The following is a 24596-nucleotide window of genomic DNA, read 5'->3' on the forward strand; positions in this document are numbered from 1 at the left end:
AATAATAATAATTATTATTATTATTATTATTATTATTATTATTATTATTATTATTTATTTTTTTAACTATTATTATTGTTAGTATTATTGTTGTTATTATTATTAGAATTATTATTAGAAACAAACAAAAAAATTATATCTTCAGATATTTTTAAATGTACATATTACTCATTAATTCTTCAAGAGTGATAATAATAATACAATACAATAATACATATTTACAGTCATGGCTGAAGGTTTGGCAAATATTTCTCTCCGAAAATTATCGCAATTAAAAGTTTTGCTATAAATATATATTTCCTTTGAGTGTGTATTGAAGCAACTCAAAAACAAACAAAAAACAAATTACACAAAATACACATTTTCAAGCAGGTTATTTAAACTCACAAACTAACAGGTGGGAGCAAAACAAAAAACACACCTGATAATAGACTAAAAGAAGAGAAGTTGTCTCAATCCTTGCATTGTGTGTCTGTGTGTGCCACATTAAGCATAGAGAACAGAAAGAGGAAAAGAAAACGGTCTGAGGGTTTGAGAACCAAAATTGTAAAACAATATCAGCAACTGGCACAAAAAAGTTTTTTTTTTTTTACTAAGATCTTGCATACAATCATTGATGATTGTAGAGTCTGACCGCTGCACAAAGCCTTCTCCAGCACATCTCAAAGATTCTCAATGAGGTTAAGGTCTGGACTCTGTGGTGAACTCTCTCAATCCATGTGTGAAAATGATGATCTCATGCTCCCTAAATCACTCTTTCATGAATTCTGATATTATCATCTTGGAATATGTCTGTCCAGATCATAGCGTTGCCCCCACAGGAATATACAGTTAGCCTCACTGATTATTGTTTTTTTAAGGCTACACAGCTGTTCAGTCCCAATCCCTTGAGTTTCCTTCACATTGTGCTCTTACTGTTACTATTTAACATATCCCTGAGTTCTAGTGCTGTTTTTTCAATTTGATTTCACTAAACTTTTAAATGATCGGCGATCACAATCATTAAGGACTTTTTTTCCAGACACATTTCTTCCTCAAAGACAATGGGTTGTCACTATCCTTCCAGTTTTTTATAATGCATTGGACAGTTCTTAACCCAGTTCTTTCTGCTTGATGCATGCCAATAATTTGATCCTTCTCAAACAGAGGTTCTCAAAAAAGGTTGCAGAGCTTTCAGACTTTAAATAATGCATTGAAATTAAATTCATATTCATAAAGTTTTAAGAGTTTAGAAATCAATATTTGGTGGAATAATCCAGATTTTTAATCACAGTTTTCATGCATCTTGGCATGTTCTCCTCCACCAGTCGTACACACTGCTGTATGTAAAGATTTTAACTGAATAAAATAAGGTAACACAATGTCGAGAGTAAAGTGTGTGAGGAAATTTTATTTTTTATTATTTCATAAAATATACACAAATACTGTTGTAAATAAAGTCAGTGTTAAAGAACTGTACAGGATCAGTACACAATACAACCCCTCAATAACCCCTAACCCACTAATCCCACCCCATACACTCCTACAGTGTCTTTCACACACACTTTCTCTCTCTCACTCTCTCAAACGCACATATCACCTTTGTCAGACACTGGGTGTGTTTACATGCACTTCCTAATCCAGTTACTGCAGAACATCAGAATTTGTCAATATTTCAATCTTTGCTTTGCTACCAGCAAATAATCTCATAGAATAAGAAGTGATGTAAACATCACGTAAAAAAAATTATGCTTGCTTATTTCCGAACACTCCAGTTAAGACTTTACACTGAAAATCTGCTTGCTTATTTCCAAATACTCCGTTTAAGAGTTTACACTTATAATCTGCACGCTTATTTCTGAATACTCCGGTTAGGAGTTTACACTGAGAATCTGCTTGCTTATTTCCGAATACTCCGGTTAAGAGTTTACACTGAGAATCTGCTCGCTTATTTCCGAATACTCCGGTTAAGAGTTTACACTGAGAATCTGCTTGCTTATTTCAGAATTCTCCGGTTAAGAGTTTACACTGAGAATCTGTTTGCTTATTTCCGAATACTCCGGTTAGGAGTTTACACTGAAAATCTGCTCACTTATTTCCGAATACTCAGGTTAGGAGTTTACACTGAGAATCTGTTTACTAAGCTAAAATGAACATTTTAAGTTTATGTAAACACACTCAGTGTGTGTAAGAAATTAATGACATTATTACCATTATCTGCAGTGAGATAGATTGTGTGTGTGGAAAAGAAGTATAACCAACAACCATTTGCACAAAGAAACCATACAGTCACCATCAGTCACTCATACACACATACACATAAAAAAGTGACTATGAAAAAGAAAAAAGAAAAATCACACTCTCCATCCACTCTCCACACACTCACTCTACACTGTGACCCAAGCAATGTTGTGCACCCCTCCCCCCATTAGTATCTGTATTATTACAGAATAGTATTATTTTTTTTCTCAGACACTCTTTAGTTCAGTCTGCATCATTTTCTGCATCAACTGACAACACTTTGTCCTCACACACACATATTTACAAAAAAAGAAAAAAAAAGAGAGAAAAAAGTTAAATCTTACACCCTGCCCATATTAAAGAAGCCCCACCCCCTTCCCCACAAGATATGCGGTAAAAAAAATCTGTAAAATAATTTACAATGCAAAAAAAAACCTATTGGCTGACAGTGATGTCATAGTGGGGTGATGTGGCAGTTAGAGCCTAAAAGATATAGAGATTTTGCCGCCAATAAAGTTTCTACTGGCACAAATGCAGATAACTGATTACATCAACTGATATTTATAGATTTTAATGCTGTACTGTGGATTTTCTAAAAAAAAAATTATTATTATTATTAATATTATTATTATTCCCTTTCAAGTGTTTTTTAGTGTTTTAATGTGATACTGTTAATAAATGTGAATTGTGCTACATTAACACCCAATGGGAAAATTACTGTATTGTATTGAAGTTCAACTTACTAGAGGTTGTGGAGTCAGTGATAAATTGATGTCAAATAATACAGTTTACTATATTCACAGATTTCCACTCTATATATGAATTTCTCTTACATATGACTTGAGTATCACTTTTGGGGTAATTATTTTTACTAGAATAGAACAGAATAGAATCATCTATGATTAGTATTGCACTGCTGAGGTAAATGTATGACTCGAATAGAACAGTGGGGCAGATTTATGGTTAGAATTGCACTGCTAAGGTAAATTTAAGACTAGAATAGAACTGTGGGGTAAAACTATGATTAGAATTGCACTGCTGAGGTAAATTTTAAAAGGTAAGTTAACATTTTTTTCATTATATTTGGTAAATTATTTTTCTGTCAAATTAAGCCAAAATTACAAAGTGGGCAATTTAAGATGTTTGTATGCAGCCTTTGACCAATAATCATTATTTCAGTGCATCTTTAGTTTTTCTCATCAGGAGATTATGAGTTTATATATATATATATATATATATATATATATATATATATATATATATATATATATATATATATATATATATATATATATATATATATTATTAGTAAAGATGCAGAACTATTGCTAATACTGTTAAAAGTGCAGGTCATTAATGTCAGTCAATATTATCAGCAAACTTGATATATCGTCAGGCCCTGAAGGCTATGTGGCACATCAATGGTAAAACGCTGTAAAACACTATAAAACAGGAGTAACAAACAGAGAACTGATGTGACTGCAGGGTTTCATTTTAACCAATCAGGAGCTCCTCAATAAACTGATCATCAGACTGAAGAGCAGCCGGACAGGAGAACCGCTAATCTATCACATCAGAACAGTCAGGGGACCGCCTTCACTCAACTGAGACAAAAACCTGCAGTCACTGCATCTTTACGTAAAGACTGAAGACCCCCAGTGTAAAGCCACACCCACCTAAAACAGAACAGAAAGATGAGTATGAGGAGGTGTAAAGGGGAATGAAGCCTTTCTAATACTCTCACTTCTCTCTTCACAACTTCACCAAAAGCTCTTCCCTTAAAACTCGATCACACTCACTGCCAGGACTGGGCATGATTCAGACTGCACCCAACCAGTACCTATTCGCCACATAACTTAACCCTACCTCACTGTTTACACTGTTGAATAACACACCTTAATTAATAGCAGTTAATACCTTCAATAACAGTGTGTTTATAAATGTTAATAACAAAAGAAACCAACAGAAATGCTTCCAAATGCCTTACTATAAAATTTCTTTACCTTCCTCTGCAGTAAAATATCATATTTCTGTTTTTGTTTCTCTTGTAATATAATTTTAAAAATACATTTGACTCTTCCATGTCAATTGCCAATCACTAATTTAGAAATTTTGAAAATCAGAAAAAGCTGTGTTCACAAAGCTTAAATCCAATCACAGACGTTTTTTCCTTTCAGTGAAAAAATTTGCAAAAGGAACTGCCCTTAAATGCTTACTGGCAGCCAATCATAAATCTAAACTTTGGTTAGTTATTGGAGCGCTTCCATACATGATAATATTAGGTCTGTTATGATAACCAAGTATTTACAGTTTTGTGGTAACAGTGTTAAACAATATTAGTCATGTTAAGACTTGTAGAGACTTAAGATTTTTTGCTGTTGATGTAATGATACAATAACAGCATATTAAGACATTTACACCATTTAAAAAAAAAAATAATAAATAAAAAAAAAAGAAAAAAAGGAAAAGTTTTAATTAATATGTATATATATAGACATTGAGTACAATACAATAATGAATGGCTCATTAAATGTTTAAGAAAAGCTAGCAAAAAATGAGAGGTCATGTTCATATATTATTATTATTAGTATGAAAAAATTGATAATGTAATTACTGTTACAGGCCTAGATAATGCTAAAGTGTTTAGGTTGGCAGCATAAAAGTACTGAATTCTGACCCCCAGCCCTGGCCACACTTTCATATACACACACATAACATTTCAATCTGCTCTTTATTTCCTATCTCTCTGTTCCTCGCTGTTCTTCTATTCCTCTCTCTCTCTCTGTATCTCTCTTTCTTTTGTGAACAGTCAGGCTGCACAATACTCTAAAAAGTTAAGTACTGGGATTATTCTGCTACATATTGTATTATATTCTGACACGTCCCGCAAAACATTAAAATCACAGGTTTTTAATTGACCAATAATATCAGGGTTAAAGGAAAATCCCACCAAAATAACTCATATCTGAAATTCATATTCTTGCATTTTATTTTTTCCACATATGCTTATGGTACAATGTTTCTGTATTCTGCATCAAACATCAACAATTTCTATTGGCTGCACTCATTCAAAAAGCAAAACACCGCTTTTAAACTTGAATTATAAGGTAAACGGGCGGAGCTCAACTGCTGCAGCCTGAAGAGGTTGATAATGAATGCAGTGACGCACATTAAAGAGTGTAGTGTGGTGGTGAAGGAAGCTCCTCACGGGACTTAATGGTTATGAATACACTGTTTAACCACTTCTAGAAGTTGCATTTTTTATTAAAATGGTAGAGGCATGCATACAGCAGGGCGATGTGCGGAATAATTTAGTTCTTCCCCCAGATCTTCCCAACATCATCATTCCATATAAAACTCTACCTATGAAAAAAAAAGACTTCTGTAGGATTTACTGGTGAGTTTTGACAGTAAAAAGGTTATAAATATATGTGTCATAGCCATATTTATGCATGCTTAATTTTTTGAGATTGATTTTCTCAAATGTGAAGCACAGTTTCTAACTAAACCTCCACTCTGAATTAGTTTCTCTCACACACACTGGATTCTACAGAGATTTTTGGTGGAATTCCCCTTTAAAGTTGCCCAAAATTATTGTAGAAATAAGCCGATTTATCAGAACGCCCTCAGAAACTGATCTGGACAGCAACACTAAATGTGAAGACAATTAATAAGATCATTTACAAACAATACACTGTGCAGCCTGAGCCCAACAAAAAACCCTCCAACCTGTGTCCGATTTCTCTCTAAAAGATCATCACTGCTCGTCTGTGCACACAAAAACAAACAAACAAACAAACAAAGTGTACACAAACATTCCAAACTGGAGAGTACAAACCAACCCGCCTCAAAAAAGTCGAACCCTTTACATTCAAAACCAACGAAAAACAACGTTCAGCTTCTCTCCCAGCCTTTATCACGCGATCACAGATCAGGAGTGAGGGATGATGGGTAAAGGAGTGATGTGTAAAGGAGTGATGTGTGGGATGAAACAAAGGGGTAAAGGGGCGGAGTCTTCATCTGAGCGGAGGGTCACGCAGATCAGCCCCCGCTGTGCTGGTCAGGTTCACAGGCAGAGTGTTAAAAAGAAAAAAAAAAACAGAACAAAACGATCTCTGAGAATATCTGGAGAAGGAGGCGGAGTCCTGCAGCCCTGCAGAAACAACAAACACATGCAAAGGGTCAGTCAGTACATTAGTAATGAATTATTTAATGTCTATAAAGTGGTAGTTTAGTGACAAATCAAATGTATTCATGCTTACCATCTTACTCTAAAACACCTAATCGTAAATTGTGACAGTCAATCAAGTTACATTTATATAATTTTTCAACTCAAATTAATTATGCCACAGAGTTTGACCTCAACTTGCGGAGTAATCTGCCCAACGCTCGCCTTATGTGCGGATTTCTTGTTCTGGCAAAAGGACTGAATCGCTCAAACATAGACAACACAAGGAAAGACGGGGCTTTCCCCTGGTGTGTGGTGTCTAACGCTCCGGATTCGGTCTCAGTCAAGACTTCCAGCTCTGACTCAGATAGAAGCACAAGAAGAACTGCATTTTACATTTCTTACATTAAGTGTTTTATGTGCATGTAAACCCGATTTTCCAGGTTTGCAGTTTTCCCATCAAACTGGACTTGTTTGATCGTCGTAGGTGAAAATTCACAAGGTGTGCATTTTTTTATTATTTTTATTTTTTATATGTATTATTGTCGCCACCAAACAGCTTTAATTACAAACCTTTCAAAATGAAAATGTACTTTGTTTCGAATGTCTGTGGCAACCTTAATAGTAGGATAGTTTAAGCTTTTGACAGGTGGGTTTTAGATTTTAGATTTTTGCTAGACCTGTCAACCTTTGTGTTGCATGAGCTGGTGTACAGTGAATAAGGATGTTGTCTTGTCCCATATGTGGTGTGTTTACACTTTTGGAGAGAGCCTGTGTGTGTGAGCCCCAATACCCCTTCCACGGGTAGTCTGCGCCATCACTCATTAATACGGGGCAGACAATGAAAATCCCTGTTGACATTTTTTTCTTTATTGCTGATGATGTGGATAATGTCAGTAATCTGGAATTCATTTGTTTCTTCTGAAAAAACGGTATTGAAGAGAGTTTTTTTCTGCTTTTTTTGAAATAACTGTCTCTACTGTCCAGGAAAGACTTTCTACTAGATACCAGAATAAGCATTGTTGCAAAGTTTTGATTGCACTCAGCAACAAGAGAACTGTAGGCAGGACCACCCCTCCTCACCCAATCCAAAAGTATTGGATGGAGTTTTATTGGTTTTAGCTCTACAGATCAATGGAGTGAGTCAAGGTGCCAATAGGTTCATATTGGTTTATCTGCAGTACTTCTAAATTAGAGACGGGGCAAGCTGTGTGTGTGACAGCAGTGTGGAGGAATTAATATATCTGATTATATTCATTAGGAAGGATTTCCACAAGCATTTGAACACATGGTGTATGTGTAAAAGTGTGTGTGTGTTTTTTTACCTGTTGTTTTGTGTGTGGTTGGACAGCTCACTTTCCCAGGTGCTCATATGGCATGCTGACCTGGAGAGGGAGGGAGAGAGAGAAACAGATATGAATGAAAGGAATAAAAGAGCAGGGTGTGGAAGATCTGAGAGACTCCCACAGGGGTGGTTTTTGGTGTGTGCGTCTGTGAGGATGGAGTGATGCAGTAAATGTACCTGTGAGGACGAGACGTTGGCTCCTCGGTGCAGTCTCATGCTCACCTTCCGGTCCCGCTCTCCTCGGGAGACTGCCCGTGGCGATGTGTTACCTAGCAACACAAGCAAAAAGGTCAACGCTTTTCTTACTTACTCTCACTCACACACACACTACTCTAAAAGCCAAATGATAGTGAGATTTCTTTGGGAGGTGCATAGAATTTGAAAGAAAAAAAAAAGCTTAATTTTTATCCAATCAGAACTGTGATATTGAAAACAAACAACAACCTTGTTATCTCTAACACCAATGTGAACTGGAAAAAAAAAATCAATACTCTGCTGCAGAACTGCAAAACATAATTAGGGCTGTAGCGATTAGTTGACACAGAAAGAGACAAAGAGAGAGATGCTAGGCCTGCAGGCAGCATCTCTCAGAGCATACTGTTTTTCTTTTACCTGATTGCTGGATGCGGGAGGCTGGGTTGGAAGTTGGCTGTTCAGGGCCGTTTCTGGTGCGGTTTGGCCCGGAGGAGGCGTGTCCTCTGACTCCTGACCCCCGCACCACTCCACTATCCCTCTCTTCACCTCTCCGCTCTCGATCACCCTCATCCACTGCTCGACTCGCTCCCTGAATCAAAAAACCTCATTTAAACATTCACTCATTTTCTTCTAGACAATGCAACATCCACCATGTCCAAAGCAGTGTCTGTGAACAAAGCGTAAATTAGCAATATGGAAAATTTTTCTTTTTTTTTTTTACTTTCTAAATGGCGATATACAATTTACAGGGGTTGGACAATGAAACTAAAACACCTGGTTTTAGACCACAATAACTTATTGTCCTGACGAACAGTTTTGGTGGAAACAGGAGAGTTGAGGTGCACATTGAATTCTGCTGTGATTTGGGCAGCCGAGGTTTTATGTTTTTTGGATACAATACAGGTTGTCACCTGAACATCCCTTTCAGACAGCTTCCTCTTGAGTCCACAGTTAGTCCTGTTGGATGTGGTTGGTCCTTCTTGGTGGTATGCTGACATTACCCTGGATACCATGGCTCTTGATGCATCACTAAGACTTGCTGTCTTGGTCACAGATGCGCCAGCAAGACGTGCACCAACAATTCGTCCTCTTTTGAACTCTGGTATGTCACCCATAATGTTGTGTGCATTGCAATATTTTGAGCAAAACTGTGCTCTTACCCTGCTAATTGAACCTTCACACTCTGCTCTTACTGGTGCAATGTGTAATTAATGAAGATTGGCCACCACCTCCCACACTAAAATAACAGGTTTCAGTTTCAGTTACACTGTCCAACCCCTGTACATCTCGGTCCTTTTTATCACATAATGTAATAACAAAAAGACACATCTGAGACAGCTATTTATATCATCAATAACTGAAAGGTAATTCAAATTACACTAATTATAAACAACGGATTCTTCAAATAAATGTTTTTCCCATATTTTCCCACAAGTAGACACATAAAAGCATCTAGAGTTTAAGAAAAAGTAAAATTGTGAATAAAAAGGGCAGTTTGAGTTTTAATTTTTAATTTTCTAAAAAAAGTGGCTGAATCAGTGTCAAGTCTTCTCTTATACCTGTGTGAAGTAGTTTATTGGTCTGTTCAAGTTTGAGTGGTGTGCCTGCACTACAGATCATTGTACTGACTTTAAAGTATCGAACTGGTATTAACAAAAAAATTAAAAGAATAACCAGCCCTAATGCCTTGTGGATCCCTGTTAGGGAAGTTTAATCAGAGGAAGCTGCAGTTACTTGACCAGACGCTAAATAAAGTTCTGGAGCTGGACCACACGTACCAACACTGGCCTGATAAACCCCACTTTCCTACAGGTTGCAGTGAGACTCTCGTCAGCAGCCATTCAGTACTACACTCCGCAGCCACTCCAGACCAGCTACAGGCTCTGCTCGCTTAGTCAGTCTGAAGCTTTCACAGTTTCTGCAGCGCATATGTGTAGGACTAATGCACCTTACAGTTGTTTCCACTTAGAGCTCCACAGTGCAGTTCTTTTGTGGGGATTTAAAGACTACCCCAGCTGGAGCTAAGTTAGAGTGTTAAATTATTGTTATTATTAAAATAACAACTTGGTTATATATAAAACAGGCAGTGAGGTGGCCGATGTCGGGATACTCATTTCTGTGGTATTGGCTTTGGTATTACAAAAATAAAACAATTAGCACACATAGCACACATTAGCACAATCCATTTATTTTGATGATTAATGCATTTTTGTTTATTTAAATTCAGCTTAGATTCCCATGGTTTGCTTAGAAGTTGCCATATTTAGGGGAATCTGTACCAGGTTTGGGCCTGGCATCTATGTGGCATTAATGTTGCATTTGGCCATGCCCAAGACCGGTATTGGCATTCAGCTAATCGAGCTAAAAAAGCATTGATGGCCAAATCTCCCTTATAAACGGAGATCAGTCCATCTCTTACTGTGACACCTAATGTTTTATCAAAAACACTAATTATACAGTTTACCTGCTCATGTGGTTTCTGACACTGTATGACGCACCGTTATCTAAAAACGTGGGCAGAACAGCTCATCACATTTGGGATGAGACACAACTCATGTAACTGACATTTATGTTGAAGTGCTGCTGCTCTAAATATCAGAAGAGTTTGGACACTCACGAATTTGAGCATGTTCCAGTCGAACACGTAGTCGTAAGAGAATCCCTGTCTGTGGAAGAGGTTTCTGAAGAGCTGCCGCAGGTACGAGTAATCCGGCTTATCATCGAACCGCAGCGAGCGGCAGAAATTCAGATACGTGGAGAACTCGGCTGAGGAGATAAAACACAAAAACAGAATTAGAAATAATACCTGTTAAAAGACACTTGATAAAAAAAAAAAAAAAAAAAAAACACTAAAACAATACAATATATATGTTGTACATATATCTGATTGATTTAATACAAAACAGCTGTACAGCCCAGTCTAAAATTGTGGGACCATATATTTGACTCATCATTAACTCATCATTAAATCTGTCAAAACCATTTGAAACAGGCACAGAGTTGATATTTTCATCCCTTTTGTGCCATAACTTCATGTTCTAACCCTTTCAGATTCCAAGTGGCACGTTTATATATATATAAAAAAAAAAGGTAAGAGAGATATAGAGTAAAAAATATACAACTAAATCTAAATTATTTAATGTAAACTATAAGCTGAATGTAAACATCTGGAGATGAAGAAATGATATAATATGTAGGCTGGTTGTCATTTAATTAATATTTTGCATATAAATAGTGCATAAAACATACACCAATTATTTTCAATATAATAGTGTTCAATATAACTCATTATTAGCCAAAACTGATTCAATATATTACTAATTCAATTTTGTTTTTAACAACAAAAGGTTTATCAGGAAGTAGGACTGACAAATCTTTAGTAAAGTGTCAGGAAAGTACAGATGTGCTCCCTCTGCTGGCTGTTTTACAGCACTTTTTAATCCATGCGGAAATCTTTTATAAAAAATTTAATCTACCGAGGCTGAAACTTTTGTTATAACTACACAAAAACATGTGCATATTTGTGGGCCTTCACTAATTAATCAATTCATCTATTTTAAGTTGCACTCATGCAAAAAATGCACACATAGTTTACTAGTCCCTGTCGAGAAGTACTGAAAATAGAATAGGACTGAAGAAAATCAACAAACACAAACCTGTTGGCACCATGCCTAATGCCAGGTATGGACTAGATAGGGGTAGTGCTGGGCGATTCTGGCCTAAAAAAATAATCTTCAATTTGAAGAAAAAAAAAAAATCTTTTGATTTTTAATTATGCTCGATTATTTTTTCTCCTGCTAAAAAATCAAACTACAGATGGAAAATAAATGGTTCAAAACTAGGTTTACCTGTAAACTTTGGCTTGAGTCGATTTATTGTGTAAATCAATGATTCAAAACATTGTTTACAATGACCTTGTGTTACACACTGATGGACTAAACTTGGATTATACTTCAAAACATGGGTCTGTGACTGAAAATTGAGAAATAACGCACTAAACGAGTCACAGAAAAAACTTTGAAGGAGAGATTATTATTGTTTTCCGCAGTTCATCACAGATCCTCACTGGAGAGTGACGACGCTGCAGTTTTTAAAAGCAGTAGGATTTATTTGTTTATTTTAACTGTTTTGGTACGAGTCTTCAGACTGATCTAAATGTTAAAAAAATATATGCGCGTTAGTCTGTGAGAAGCGCCAGTAAACAAGGTAGGACGGATAAACACTTCAGAAAGGAGTAGCGTTTTCGGATATTTAAGATAAAATGTCTGTACGTAAAAATGTGATTACTCCATTTTGAAAATCGCACTAAAACTGTAATTCAAATTGATCATGATTAAGCCCAGCACTACACAGAGGGGTAATTAAGCCCCATGTACTGAAGCTGTGAAACAGCAGAACTGTGTTCTCTGAAATGACTGTGCCAAATGCAATCAAATCCTCACAGTAAATGATCAAAAATCTAGCAGAAAGTCTTTCCTGGACAGCAGAAACAGTTACTCCAACAAAAGCAGCTTCTGCTCAGTGTTAAACACTGCACTACACACCCATCCCCTCCGGTCACTTACAGGGGTAGCCTTTACACAGCACCTCGATGGGGGTGGACATTTTCTTCTCGCTGATTCGTTCGTATTTCTGCCTCTTGGTGGCGGCTTTCAGACCCTGCCAGGGCAGAGAGCCCAGGTTAAAGTACATCAGCACGTAGCCCAGAGACTCCAGATCATCCCGCCGAGACTGCTCTGTACACAGAGAGAGAGAGAGAGAGAGAAACAAAAAAAGAGATTACAGCAGAGTACAGACAGCAAACACATGCCAGCACATGCAGGGCCCATCCCAAATCAACCACAAGACTTCTGTTCTACAAGAAACAAATCTAGCTTGTGTCTCTTTTCTAGATCAGTTGATGAGTTTGTTTACTTGGAACTAGTGCTGGGTGGTATGATCATAAATACATATCACAGTATTTTGCAAGATTCTGATTGTTTTACTGTATTATTTATTAATTTATTTATAGTTTTTGCATGACTGGGCTTAAATACAGGTTTGTGAGTTACTGTGCCATTAGGAGTAAAACCAGCTCTGTGCATATATTACACTCAGCCATAACATTATAATCACCTTCTTGTTTCTGATTTCCTTGTAGCTGAAGCCTGTCTAATCATTACCCTAACATTAATCCTAGATTTATATCACGATTCAATGTGAGTAATTAAAAATCAAGGATCAAGCAATGAGGAAAAAAGAAATTCTGCATAGATAAAGAAAAACTGGTGCATGAAGATGCATCATTAACCATTTTATAATCACATTGCAGATCTCGTAATCAAATTGAATCAAAAGGTGCCATGAGATTTCCACATCTAGGGGTTATAAGTCAATATATTACAATTTTTGGAATACTGTTTGCAAGGAGATATATTGCTATTGTTTGAAGCTAATTATAGGAAATGTTTCATGGTATAAAAAAGACAATTTAATAAAATCTGAGTAAATGAAAAGTGGTATCTAAACAACACCGCTATCTAATGGGTGGGATTTAAACAGCACTAAATAATACACTGTCTGATGGCAAGTACTTCAATAATTTTAAAAAACATTTTGTGTAAAAAAATTCTCTTCTAATTTACTTTTGATACATTAAGCAGACTTGCAGTGCCTGATCTCAAAAGACAACTTGCCGCATACAGGATATTTAAAAATGTCCTATTTTAGGATAAATACATTTGTTTATTTTGTAATTCCAAAAATGATATCCAAAGCACTAAACGTAGCTCCTCAAATATGAGGTTTTGCCCACACTGTGTGTGTGTGTGTGTGTTATGTACCTATGCCGAGGTGTGTGTTGATGGAGGCGTAGCGGGCGGTGCCGGTCAGGTTCTTGTTCTCGCGGTAGGGGATGTGCTGGTGTGTGCGGGCGTCTCTGTACTTCTTGGCCAGGCCGAAGTCGATAATGTAAACGAGGTTCCCCTTCTTCCCCAGACCCATCAGGAAGTTATCCGGCTTCACGTCCCGGTGGATGAAGTTCTTGGAGTGGATGTACTCGATTCTGCTGATCTGGAAACAGCAGCACACAAATACAACATTTTATTACATTTAGAAACACAGTTAACATGATTTTATGATGGAGAACAAGCTTTTTTAGAGAGTGACTGTTCTTTTATGAATTTAATAAAAATGTGATGTGGTGCCCCATAGGTTCTCTCACAACAGTATCACTATTGTATTTGATGGTAAAAGACAAAACTAACTGTTGTCAGTTTATTCCCATGCTGCTGCAGTGTACAATGAGAGATCACAAGCTTTCTTTAAAACGATTAAGCCAGAGTTTAGCCTAACAACAAACTTAAATCGAGGATGAAAAATATTTGACTATGAACAGAGCCTCACACAGACATTCATCTGAAAAGCTCATGCTCCTAAACTAAAGAGCAATGCTTCACATGACCCAACCCTCCAGAGGTAAACAAGCAAACTTCAGCCAACAGCAACAGCCACTGCGGTCATCCATTTTTACTTCTTTCCTCAGCAAACATTTGTGTCAGATTTATATATATAAAAAAGTCACATGAATTCTGATCTGGCTGTACAGACTGCAGCATAACAGATTCATATTAAATTTTAAAACCACAAATGAGAGTGTACCTATTCAGGACATTCAGGAAATTAAAAGGCGTTTTTGAACATAGAAAAATGTGCTTGAAGTTTTTAACTAAGAGGAGATACTGTTCTAGCAGCTTTAGTGAAAGTTTCCTTTTTTCAGAAAAGGGAAAAAAAACAGTCACAGACTTATTTTGGTGAGACAACAAGTGTGTTTACATGCACTATTAATCAGTTAACTGGATTACTATGGTTTGGTAGGGGTGTGACCTTTTCCTTTTTTTTAAGCTGCTGAAAGTGGAATATGGAGCTAAACTAGCGGTTATTTTCAGTTAAACTCATTAACACAGTACATTACAATATGATAGTTAAAAAAGCTTTGAAACTACCCTGAGATATTATAATACAGTAAATCTACCCTCTAACTCCTTAGATCAGAGGGAGATCTAGAATTTAGAATATCTGATATAGAGAGCTGGATTTTAGCTCAGTGGATGTACACTTCACAGTGTATTCTGAGATACCTCAGTCTGGCACAGTTTTGCGCTGATATTTTCACTTACAGCTAAATTCACGCTTTTAATCCCAGATAAATGCTCTTATTTACCTTTTAAAAAATGTAAATGCCTGATTGAAGGGACGATTACTGCTGTTTGCTGTTTTCCTTGGGTTTGAGTACTCAGCGCTGACTTAGCTCAGAGTGAGACGGGTGGGTGGGGGCGGGGCTGCTGATGTCATGGACCCTGCATTGTTTAATATTGCAATATATATATATATATATTAGAGGTGTGCCAAAAAATCGATTCACATAAGAATCTTGATTCTCATTTACTACGATTCAGAATCGATTTAAAATGTCCCAAAATCGATTCTGAGGGGCGGGTTTTGGACTGATTTTGGGCTGGGTATTTTTGTTGGACCTGGCAACCCGCTTGTCCCTTCAAACCGAGGTCTTCCAGACCCACACAGAGCGTAGGTGTTTGAGAATCACCGGTAAGATGGCAGAACAAGCACTATATTACCTTAGATTAACGTGTAGTTTTAATGTTTTATGGCAGAATGCTTCATAACAAGCATAAAAAAGATCGCTAGTAGTTAGTTTCAGTAACTGTTAGCTAGCTAACAAGCTAACTTTCCAGTTCCACCTTAAATAACGCTACAGGTGGCTGCGGGCTGCAGCATTTAAGGCGGAACGGAAAAATAACAATAAGCTAATCAGAGCTCATTTCAGCTCCTCATCACAGAGGAATTAAGGAATGGACAATATGAATTAATTTCTCCACCTCCTGCCCCCTTTCTGAAGAAATACAACGACCTTAAATTAACTAGTTAATCAGCAGCTGCTCCTGAACTTTAGCGCTCCACTGCTATCATCACATCAGCCCAGCAGCGTCACCTACACACCACCGCTAGTAGCCTGGTAATAAAGCAGTGTTATTTATTTATGTATTTATTGTTCATTAACGTCATTGTGATATCCCAGTGATTCCTCTGTCACTGCACATTCCTGCACATTTTATTGTTTTTGTAACACATTACTTGCTCCAGGACCAGTGTATATTATGGAGGGTTTTTTTTTCAATAAGATTCATAAGCCAGAAGCAGAAATTTTTATAATTCAAATCGTTTTGAATCAAAAATCGATTTTGAATCGAATCGTGGCCCCCAAAATCGGAATCGAATCGAATCGTGAGATAGTAATCGATTCCCACCCCTAATATATATATATATCGTAAAAAAAGAACATTTGCAATGTAATATTTTTTCCAATATGGTGCAGCCCTAAGATTATGCATATCTATACTGTGACTCTTATTCTGAGAGACCATTGGCTGACTGCAAAGTAATAATCTGATTATTGGCTGACTCATGTAAACTCAGTATTTACATTAGTTAATGTAAATCTGTTGCTTGTATTACGTACTACATAACTTATTTTCTGCAGCAGTTAGAATACCCGATGCATATAAACGCACTCAGTGATATCTGTTTATCTGATGAAAAACAGTCAGAATTACAGACTTCCTGTGGAAATTACTCTCCCATGGGGAGGTGGGCTCCTGTCATCTTGTCCAAATATGGCTGAGGCCTCTTTACTGTGAGTTACTATCCACTGTAAACTCAGTGCTCATTTTACTGTTAGTGCTGTTATTTAAATCATCTGCTCTGTGACATCACATGCACACCTTTAGCAGCAGCTGCCAAACAGCTGAACACACTAATGCATACACACACACAGATGGACAGAGAGAGGGGTGTGTATAGGAGTGTGTGTGTGTATTACCATTTGGTCAGCAAGCAGGAGGACTGTTTTCAGGCTGAACTTTCTGGAGCAGAAGTTGAAGAGGTCCTCCAGACTAGGGCCAAGTAACTCCATCACCATCACATTATAATCACCCTCAGCTCCACACCACTTTATAGAAGGGATTCCAACTAAAACACACACATTATAATGCGTCACACAAAAGTATTAAACTGATCTGCAAGATAGCTGCTCACCCATTCAAATAATTGAATCACTTTCATGGCTACAGGTGTATAAAACCTAGAATCTAGTCATGCAGACTGCTTCTACAAACAATACTGATAGAACAGGTCACTTTCAGGAGCAGAGTGAATTTTAGTGTGGTATCGTGATAGCATGCAGCACCTGTGCAACAAGTCCAGTCGTCCAGTCATCTATTCCACATTATTTAAAAATCATTAATAGTGCAATATACAGGGAGAGACTATTTAGTAGCATCAGACACACTAGTTTGGACATTTTATCATCATGAACATTGCCTTCAAATCCTATCGGAAATATCATATATATGAAAGGAGTGCACATGAATGCCACCACAAACAGGTAGAGCAGGATTTAGAATTAAATAAACATTCATAAGGTAACATAAATCCTGTCCCACACCAGCGTTTCACACCATCAAACCATGTACAGTAACTGCGCAGCCCGCGCAGTATTCTGACATCACTACATTAAATTAAAATCATACAGAGACCAGAAAAAAACAGAATGCTAATTCACTCAGCTATTGTTCTTGCCCTGGCACTGTACAGCTTGTATCTTTCAACTGCAAATAAGTTAGTTTGTGAAGAGCTATTAACAGGGTTCGTACACTTCTTTACCAATCTCCATGATTTTTCTATTACTTTTCCATGCCTTTAAGGCAAATTTTCATGACCATAAACTTTTTAAAACAGTGAAAACATGGACAACAAAACCAAACATCTACTAAAACAATAATCAAAATTGATTTATAGTAGGCCTGAAATTAATTTGACACACAATATTTAATAATAAAATGTGTCAGATCCTGAGAGCTCCATTATGTAGAGCTAAATTACTGAATTAATTCTGAGTTGATGTATTTGTTAGCTAACAAATTTTCCCCATCAATAAACTAAAACTGAAACACAGATTTGTAGACCAAACTTCCATGACTTTTCCAAAATTTTCTGGGCATTTTTATTTTTTCAAAACTTATCCAGGGCTGGAAATTGCTATTTTTTTTTCAGGTTTATCATGACAGTACGAACCCTGTATTGGATTTTGGAATTGGAATTGGATTAACTGAGACCAAGAATAGTAAGTGATACACAACACTTCATTTTATTTAATTTATGCAAATGGAGTTTAAAATAATTCAATGCAAGGCTGCCGGTTTGGCTGATACCAGGCTTGGACAATTTCTACGGGTTTCAAACATGTGGGCCTGATGCTGCTGCTGCTTAAAAAAATGTACAAAACACTGTACTACCATCTGTATGATGTCTTTGCCACCAAGAAGGCCTCTAGAGGAATCCACCAATAACTGTGTCACACATAGGCAAGTACATAGATATTTACAATGGAGGTGATTGTTGTTAGTATATCTCCTAGCCTTTGACAGAAGGAAGTTTCTTTGCCGCACCCTTCGTCTCTATTCACTCCCTCCTTCATTACCTCCTCCCTGCATCATCTTGTAGAACTTGCTCTCGATGTGAAGCTGTGGATGTTTGGTTTTCACACACTCCAGTTTGATGGCCACCTCCTCCCCTGTAGCGATGTTAGAACCTGGAAACCAACACATAAGAAATGCTTATGAAGAACATGTACTATGAGTGTCATTACCATCATCATTACCACAAACTCACACTTTTGGATGAAGCACAAGGTAGGTGTTTCTTTAAAAAAAAAAAAAAAAAAAAAAATAATAATAATAATAAACAAGGATGTAAATTGTAGGTGTTTCTCCTCTAATGTATCCAGTAAGGAAGTGCAAGTTTGCTGATGTTTCTAATAAAGTGGCCACAGTTAACGCAAGTGTCTTACCGAGGTAAATGTCCCCAAAGGAGCCGCTGCCGATCTTGCGGCCAAGCCGGTATTTACTCCCCACTCGCAGATCCATGCTTTCGGTGAACTGCAAAACAAACACACACACAAAGATTTACTTTAAATAAATAATAAATTAATGATTCTTAGAAATATCAGAGTGGCAGTTATTCAGCTGGCCTGCAGAGTAACTAATCAGACTCTGCTGGTTCTTGGAATGCTTCATCAGCTGTTTAGCCCAGCCTCAGAGCGCGAGTGTGCCAGTGTGCCCAGCTGTGTGAGAGAGGCTGTTGTGAAAGCCAGACATAAGTGAGTGGACGGGCCCAGCCTGCATGTGACCCAGCTAGAGAATTTCATCATTTATTCAGAGTCTAAAAGCTCACATGTTCCTGAAGCATGTCTGAACTCCAGACAAACTCCAGATCAGTTCTGATCTAACTGCACATGCTGTTTATCATCTGGCGGAGTGAGTGTGGTACTGCTGTTTGTTTTCAGTCGTGAACAAAAGTGATGGACATCAGTAGCCATGTTTCAGGGCTAAAATCACATGCAAAAATCTGGACCCAAGTACTAATTTAGTCCGGTTTGTTTTGTTTCACAGTGCAGTTTAGTGATTGAGGGAAGTATTGAACCTTACTACAACCTGACATCATTACCTACATGGGCGGAGTCTCCCTATACTTCACACTGATTGGTTTGTAGAATGTTATCGGCTCTGCAAGTTGCCTTTCTAGGTTTTTTATCCTCCAGAATCCAACTCCCTTAATAATGTCCCCTCGGATACTTTTTATTTCTAAAAATAACAAAAACTAAATGTGTGCTCAAGCTACACCACTGCAAAAAATCAGGCTCATTAATCAACCACATTTAACCATTAATGCTATTAAAATTAGGAGATTACTACAGCTCACGGTAACCAGAATTACTGTAAACCTTAGCGCTCCTCATCTATTACTATCCACCACAGTTACTAGTTATTACTACAGCCCTAAGAGTTACTTAGTACTTAGTACTTCTACAGATTACAGTTACTATTGTAAGATATTAATTGGATGGTCAATACAATCACTACAGCAATTACAGTTTCCACAGTGTTTACAGCTACCATGGTTACTGTAACCCTTAGAGCTATGAGAGTACAGCACACAGTTATTATAGTTACGTCAGCAGTATTATCGACAGTCACTAGTCAAAGTTACTACAGATGCAACATACACTAAATACAGCTACTTCAGGTCACAGTTACTATAGTTACATTAGTAGTTGCTGGTCACTACAGTCACTGCAACAGTTAAAGTTTCCATATTTGCTGTAACCTTTAGAGGAGATACATTACTACAGCTTGCAGTTACTACAGTTACATCAGCAGTACTACTACTGGTCACAACAGTTACAATTGATACTGGATAGAACAAATGCAGCCTACAGTTAGTATAGTTACATCATCGATTGCTGTCACTACAGCCACTGCAGCAGTTACAGTCACTGGAGTTACCACAGTGTTTACAGCTACCATGTTTACTGAAACATTTAGAGCTTCAATAGCAACAATACTACAGTTTACATTTACTACAGTTATATCAACAGGGCCATTGCTGGTCACAGTTACTAGAGTTACCATTTTGTTTACAGCCACTATGATTAATGTAACCCTTTAGAGCTACAAGAGTTACATTATTACAGAACACTTACTACTGTTACATTATCAGTACTACTGTTGGTCACTACAGTCACTGCAGCAGTTACAGTTACAAAAATTACCATATTGTGTACAGCCACCATAATTTCTGTAACTCTTAGAGCTAAAATACACTACTACAGCACAGTTACTACAGTTACATCAGCAGTACTATTGCTGGTCACTACAGTCACAAGAATTACCATAGTGTTTACATCTACCATGATTACTGTAATCCTTAGAGCTGCAAAAGTTAGTTACTACAGTTATAACTGATACTAGCTAGAACTACTAGGTTACATGTTACAGTTTCAATAGATAGTTACATATTACATTTGCGAGACCCTACAGTCACTGCAGCATTTACAGCTAACATGTGAGTTGCATTACTACAACACTGTCACTACAGTTATGTTTACATTAGCAGTACTATTGCTGGTCACTACAGTCACTGCAGCAGTTAGTTACTTGAATTACCATAGTGTTTACAGCTCCCATGATTACTGTAACTATTAGAGCCACAGGACTTGCACTACTACAGCACAATTACTACAGTTACATTAGCAAGACTATTGCTGGTCATTACAGTCAATGCAGCGGATACAGGTACAAGAGTTACCATATTGCTTACTGTTACTCTTAGAGCTACATTACTTCTTAAGAGATACATTACTTCAGACCACAGTAACTACAGTTACATCAGCAGTGCTACTGCTGGTCACAACAGTCACTACAGTTACTATAACAGATATTACAGGTACAACAGATACTAGCTCGGACTACTACATGTTACAGTTACTATAGATAGCACTACAGTCACTACAGTGTTTACAGCTAACATGTGCGTTGCATTACCACTAAAAATTTACCACTAAAACAGTTACTATAGCAGTTACAGTTAAAACAGTGTTTACAGCTATAGTTTTTACTACAGTGTTTACAGCTAACATGTGAGCTGCATTACCACAGCACAGTTACTAAAGTTACATTAGCAGTAACGTTACTATTGCTAGTCACTACAGTCACTGCACCAGTTAACCTACAGTTACTATTGTTACAGCTGATACTAGCTATAATGAACTAGTACATGTTACTAAAGTTACTGTAGTGTTACAGTCACATATGCCCTTACTGTGGCTGTGACAGTTAGCGTTACACGAATTATCTAGTCCGTACCAGCAGCTGCTGGTGTTGTTACTGGTGTTACAGCAGTTAAAGCGTTTCACCAGTTCCTGTAGACTCTAGTTAGCTGGACCCAGCTGTTAGCCGCAGCGCTAGCAGGCTAACAGCGCTCGGTTGTAAGTGCGAGGCTGAAGTCTGAGCTCCTCTCCCGGTGAAGCCTCTCCACTTACCGCCGGGACCCGCACCGCACCGCCCTACGCGGCTCTGCTCGACAGCCTGACGGGTAAAGTGGATGTTTTAACGCTGTTTTATCGCCGTTCCCTCGCTGACAGTAACGCAGCGCTAAGCTAGCGGAGTTCCAGCCCTCCCCGCCCCCTGCTCCCCCCTTCGCTCAGAGCTCCAGCTCGGCCGAGACCAACCCCCAACCCCGAGCCCGTCTTTCCCCGCTGGTTTCGACGGCCCATCGGAACCGAACTCACCCGATACTCAGCTTGTCTGAAAGCTGGAGCGATGCTGTTTCTGATCCGCTGTTTGTCAGGCTCGCTGAGCCGAGGGCGGAGGAGGATGGGAGCGGATTGTGGCGGGTGTCATATCCCACTGTCCCTCTGCTGGAGTCGGCTGAGCTCCCTGTTCAGCAACGCCGAGTGAGCCTCTGCCCCGCCCCGCCCCCCCTCTACTCACTACTCTACCCAGCCCCGCCCCCCCTCTACTCACTACTCTACCCAGCCCCGCCCCCCCTCTACTCACTACTCTACCCAACACACACACACTGAGCACGTGACACCCGTCAAACACAGCGTGTATTATTATTTTAATATTAAATTAAATTCAGAAGGGGCTTTTCAGGAGTAAAAACTGTTCTAATAAACATAACAGATTAGTATTCTATAAAAAAAGAAAAAAAAAACGCCACAGGGGATCATATTGAAAAACAGTCACTTTATTATACGTTTTGTATTTATAATATAAAGTCAGAGTATTACATTTAAAAATCGTGCAAAATATCTACACATGTAATTACAGAGGAGTCATGTAGCAAAGAACTAATACTTTATTACTTTACTTAAGTACAAATGTTGGTTATCTTTCGGTTGTTGTCAGTTATATGTGTTTACTTTAGTAACGTCACCAAAGCACTATGTTTAAAGGACCGTTCAGGATTATTTTTTTCAGTAGTAAATGATACAATGATGAGTGTCATCAGATTAAGGAAAAATGTAATGTTAAAGCACTGTCAGCCATGGTCAGCAGAGAAAAAGCCAGTATTTTATTTTATAATTTTATTTATAATTTTATCCCATTTTCTCCCAGTTTACACAGCCAATTACCCAACCCACTCATTAGGACCCCTCCTATCACTAGTGATGCCCCAACACACCAGGAGGGTGAAGACTATTACATGCCTCCTCTGATACATGTGAAGTCAGATTCCACCTCTTTTCGAACTGCTGCTGATGCAGCATTACCGAGTAGCATTACAGCGTGCTCAGAGGAAAGCACAGTGACTCGGTTCTGATACATCGGCTCACAGACGCCTCATGCTCATCTACATCACGCATTGGAGTGATGTGGGGAGAGAGTGCCATCTACTCACCCAGAGAGAACAAGGCCAATTGTGCTCTCTCAGGGCTCCTGTAGCCGATGTTGAGCTACATAAACAGGATTTGAACCAACAATCTCCTAAAGCCAGTATTTTCTAACTGGAGATGTGCAGTGATGGATATCTGTGTGGTGTGGTCTCTGTCTCCACCTGCTGCTCATTCCCCACCCTTACATTACTTTTATAACTTACTTTTAAAACTTATTTTTTTAACTCTTCAACTCTGAATCTAATAACATATATTTAAGCAAACTGAGCAAACTCTTTACTTATTTTTATACGGTTTCTAAGCCAAAGATGGTTACAAAACTCATGTGACATTTAAAAAGCATATTTAAAAGCAAGTCCACTTATTCCTTTGATTTCCTTTCAAGAAAGTCTTTATTTTAAAGAAATGGTTGACTGCATGTTCAAATAACTAATATTTATGACAATGGCATTCATTCCTGTTACTGGAACTCAGTCATGTTACTGGCAGGAATGAATTGCTATAGAATTAGCAAAAACATGAAAAACAGCTAAATGGCAGCTAAGCTAATAGCATTATAATAGCAGGACACTGAGCACATTCTAGAGATTTTTCCAAAAGGTGTATTTTAAAAATATAAAATAGACAAATAACATCTAACAAAGAATTTGGGTAACAGGAATGAGTGTTGAGATTGAGCTCTACAGTCACAGTTACAATAAGATAAAATATACACAAAAACAAATGAGAGAACTTAATTTTGATTTTTGATCTTCAGAAGAACCAACTGATGTCACTTCCTGTTGTAGATGTGACTTGTAGAATGTTCCAGATGTTTCAGATGAGGTAATGTGTTACGGTAACAGGGTCACAACTAAAATGTGCATTTTAACTTACTGTAAATAGTATTCAATTTATTATTACAAAAATATATATTTAGCGCATAGATGGTATAGATGGAGTCACACAACAATGCAAAAAAATTACATAACTGAAGGATTCTAATAATTGTATTTTATTGTTATGATTATAATTACAGAGTGGGGACAGGTAACAAATGCTATTTTTCAGCGTTCTAAGTATTTTACATTATTTTTTAAATTACACATCTTCCTTTTGCAATTAGGTCAATGTACAAGACACTATGCTTAATTATAAAAAGTATTTTAAAGTTATTTTGTGTGCACGTTTCCTTGTGACAGAAATGGCCCACAGGTATAGATCAGAACTGTATTGCTAATTTTGCTAGAACACATCCAGAAAAACTAGAGCTTTTTTTTTTCAATGTTGTAATTTAGAATGTCATCCCTTTTTTAATGCATTTCTCAGTGAATTTGATTTATTTACAGAGTCTCTTAATTGTATTAGCAACCAAAAAGCTGTGTCCACTAAAA

General features: G+C 37.6%; 2 protein-coding genes across 2 annotated transcripts in view; one reads left to right on the forward strand and one right to left on the reverse strand.

Moving 5' to 3' along the window:
- The window catches only part of LOC111189911 (GTPase IMAP family member 8-like), a 213427-nt gene that overhangs the window by 75156 nt on the left and 113675 nt on the right, over nt 1–24596 (forward strand). The gene's annotated exons all lie outside the window — the stretch shown is intronic.
- On the reverse strand, nt 2436–22290 carry LOC103041322 (casein kinase I). The gene is made up of 11 exons (XM_022662555.2): nt 22114–22290; nt 18835–18922; nt 18466–18576; nt 16807–16955; nt 13751–13979; nt 12494–12664; nt 10546–10694; nt 8346–8517; nt 7911–8002; nt 7714–7773; nt 2436–6373 (listed from the first exon to the last, which is right to left on the reverse strand). Exons 2-10 carry the CDS (start codon nt 18908–18910, stop codon nt 7741–7743), a joined length of 1182 nt encoding a protein of 393 aa, XP_022518276.1. The 5' UTR covers nt 18911–18922; nt 22114–22290; the 3' UTR covers nt 2436–6373; nt 7714–7740.

Source organism: Astyanax mexicanus, chromosome 3 (assembly GCF_023375975.1).
Source record: "Astyanax mexicanus isolate ESR-SI-001 chromosome 3, AstMex3_surface, whole genome shotgun sequence".
NCBI classification, from domain to species: Eukaryota; Metazoa; Chordata; class Actinopteri; order Characiformes; family Acestrorhamphidae; genus Astyanax; species Astyanax mexicanus.

What these genes read in the sequence shown, in the direction of transcription:
- LOC103041322 (XM_022662555.2), bottom strand. Translation starts at nt 18,910, where the DNA reads ATGGATCTGCGAGTGGGGAGTAAATACCGGCTTGGCCGCAAGATCGGC. An exon ending in CAAGATGATGCAGGGAGGAG is followed by an intron (nt 16,956 to 18,465) that starts GTAATGAAGGAG and finishes TGTGTGTTTTAG; the next exon opens with TTGGAATCCCTTCTATAAAG. An exon ending in CCAACGTCTCGTCCTCACAG is followed by an intron (nt 7,774 to 7,910) that starts GTACATTTACTG and finishes CTCCCTCTCCAG; the next exon opens with GTCAGCATGCCATATGAGCA.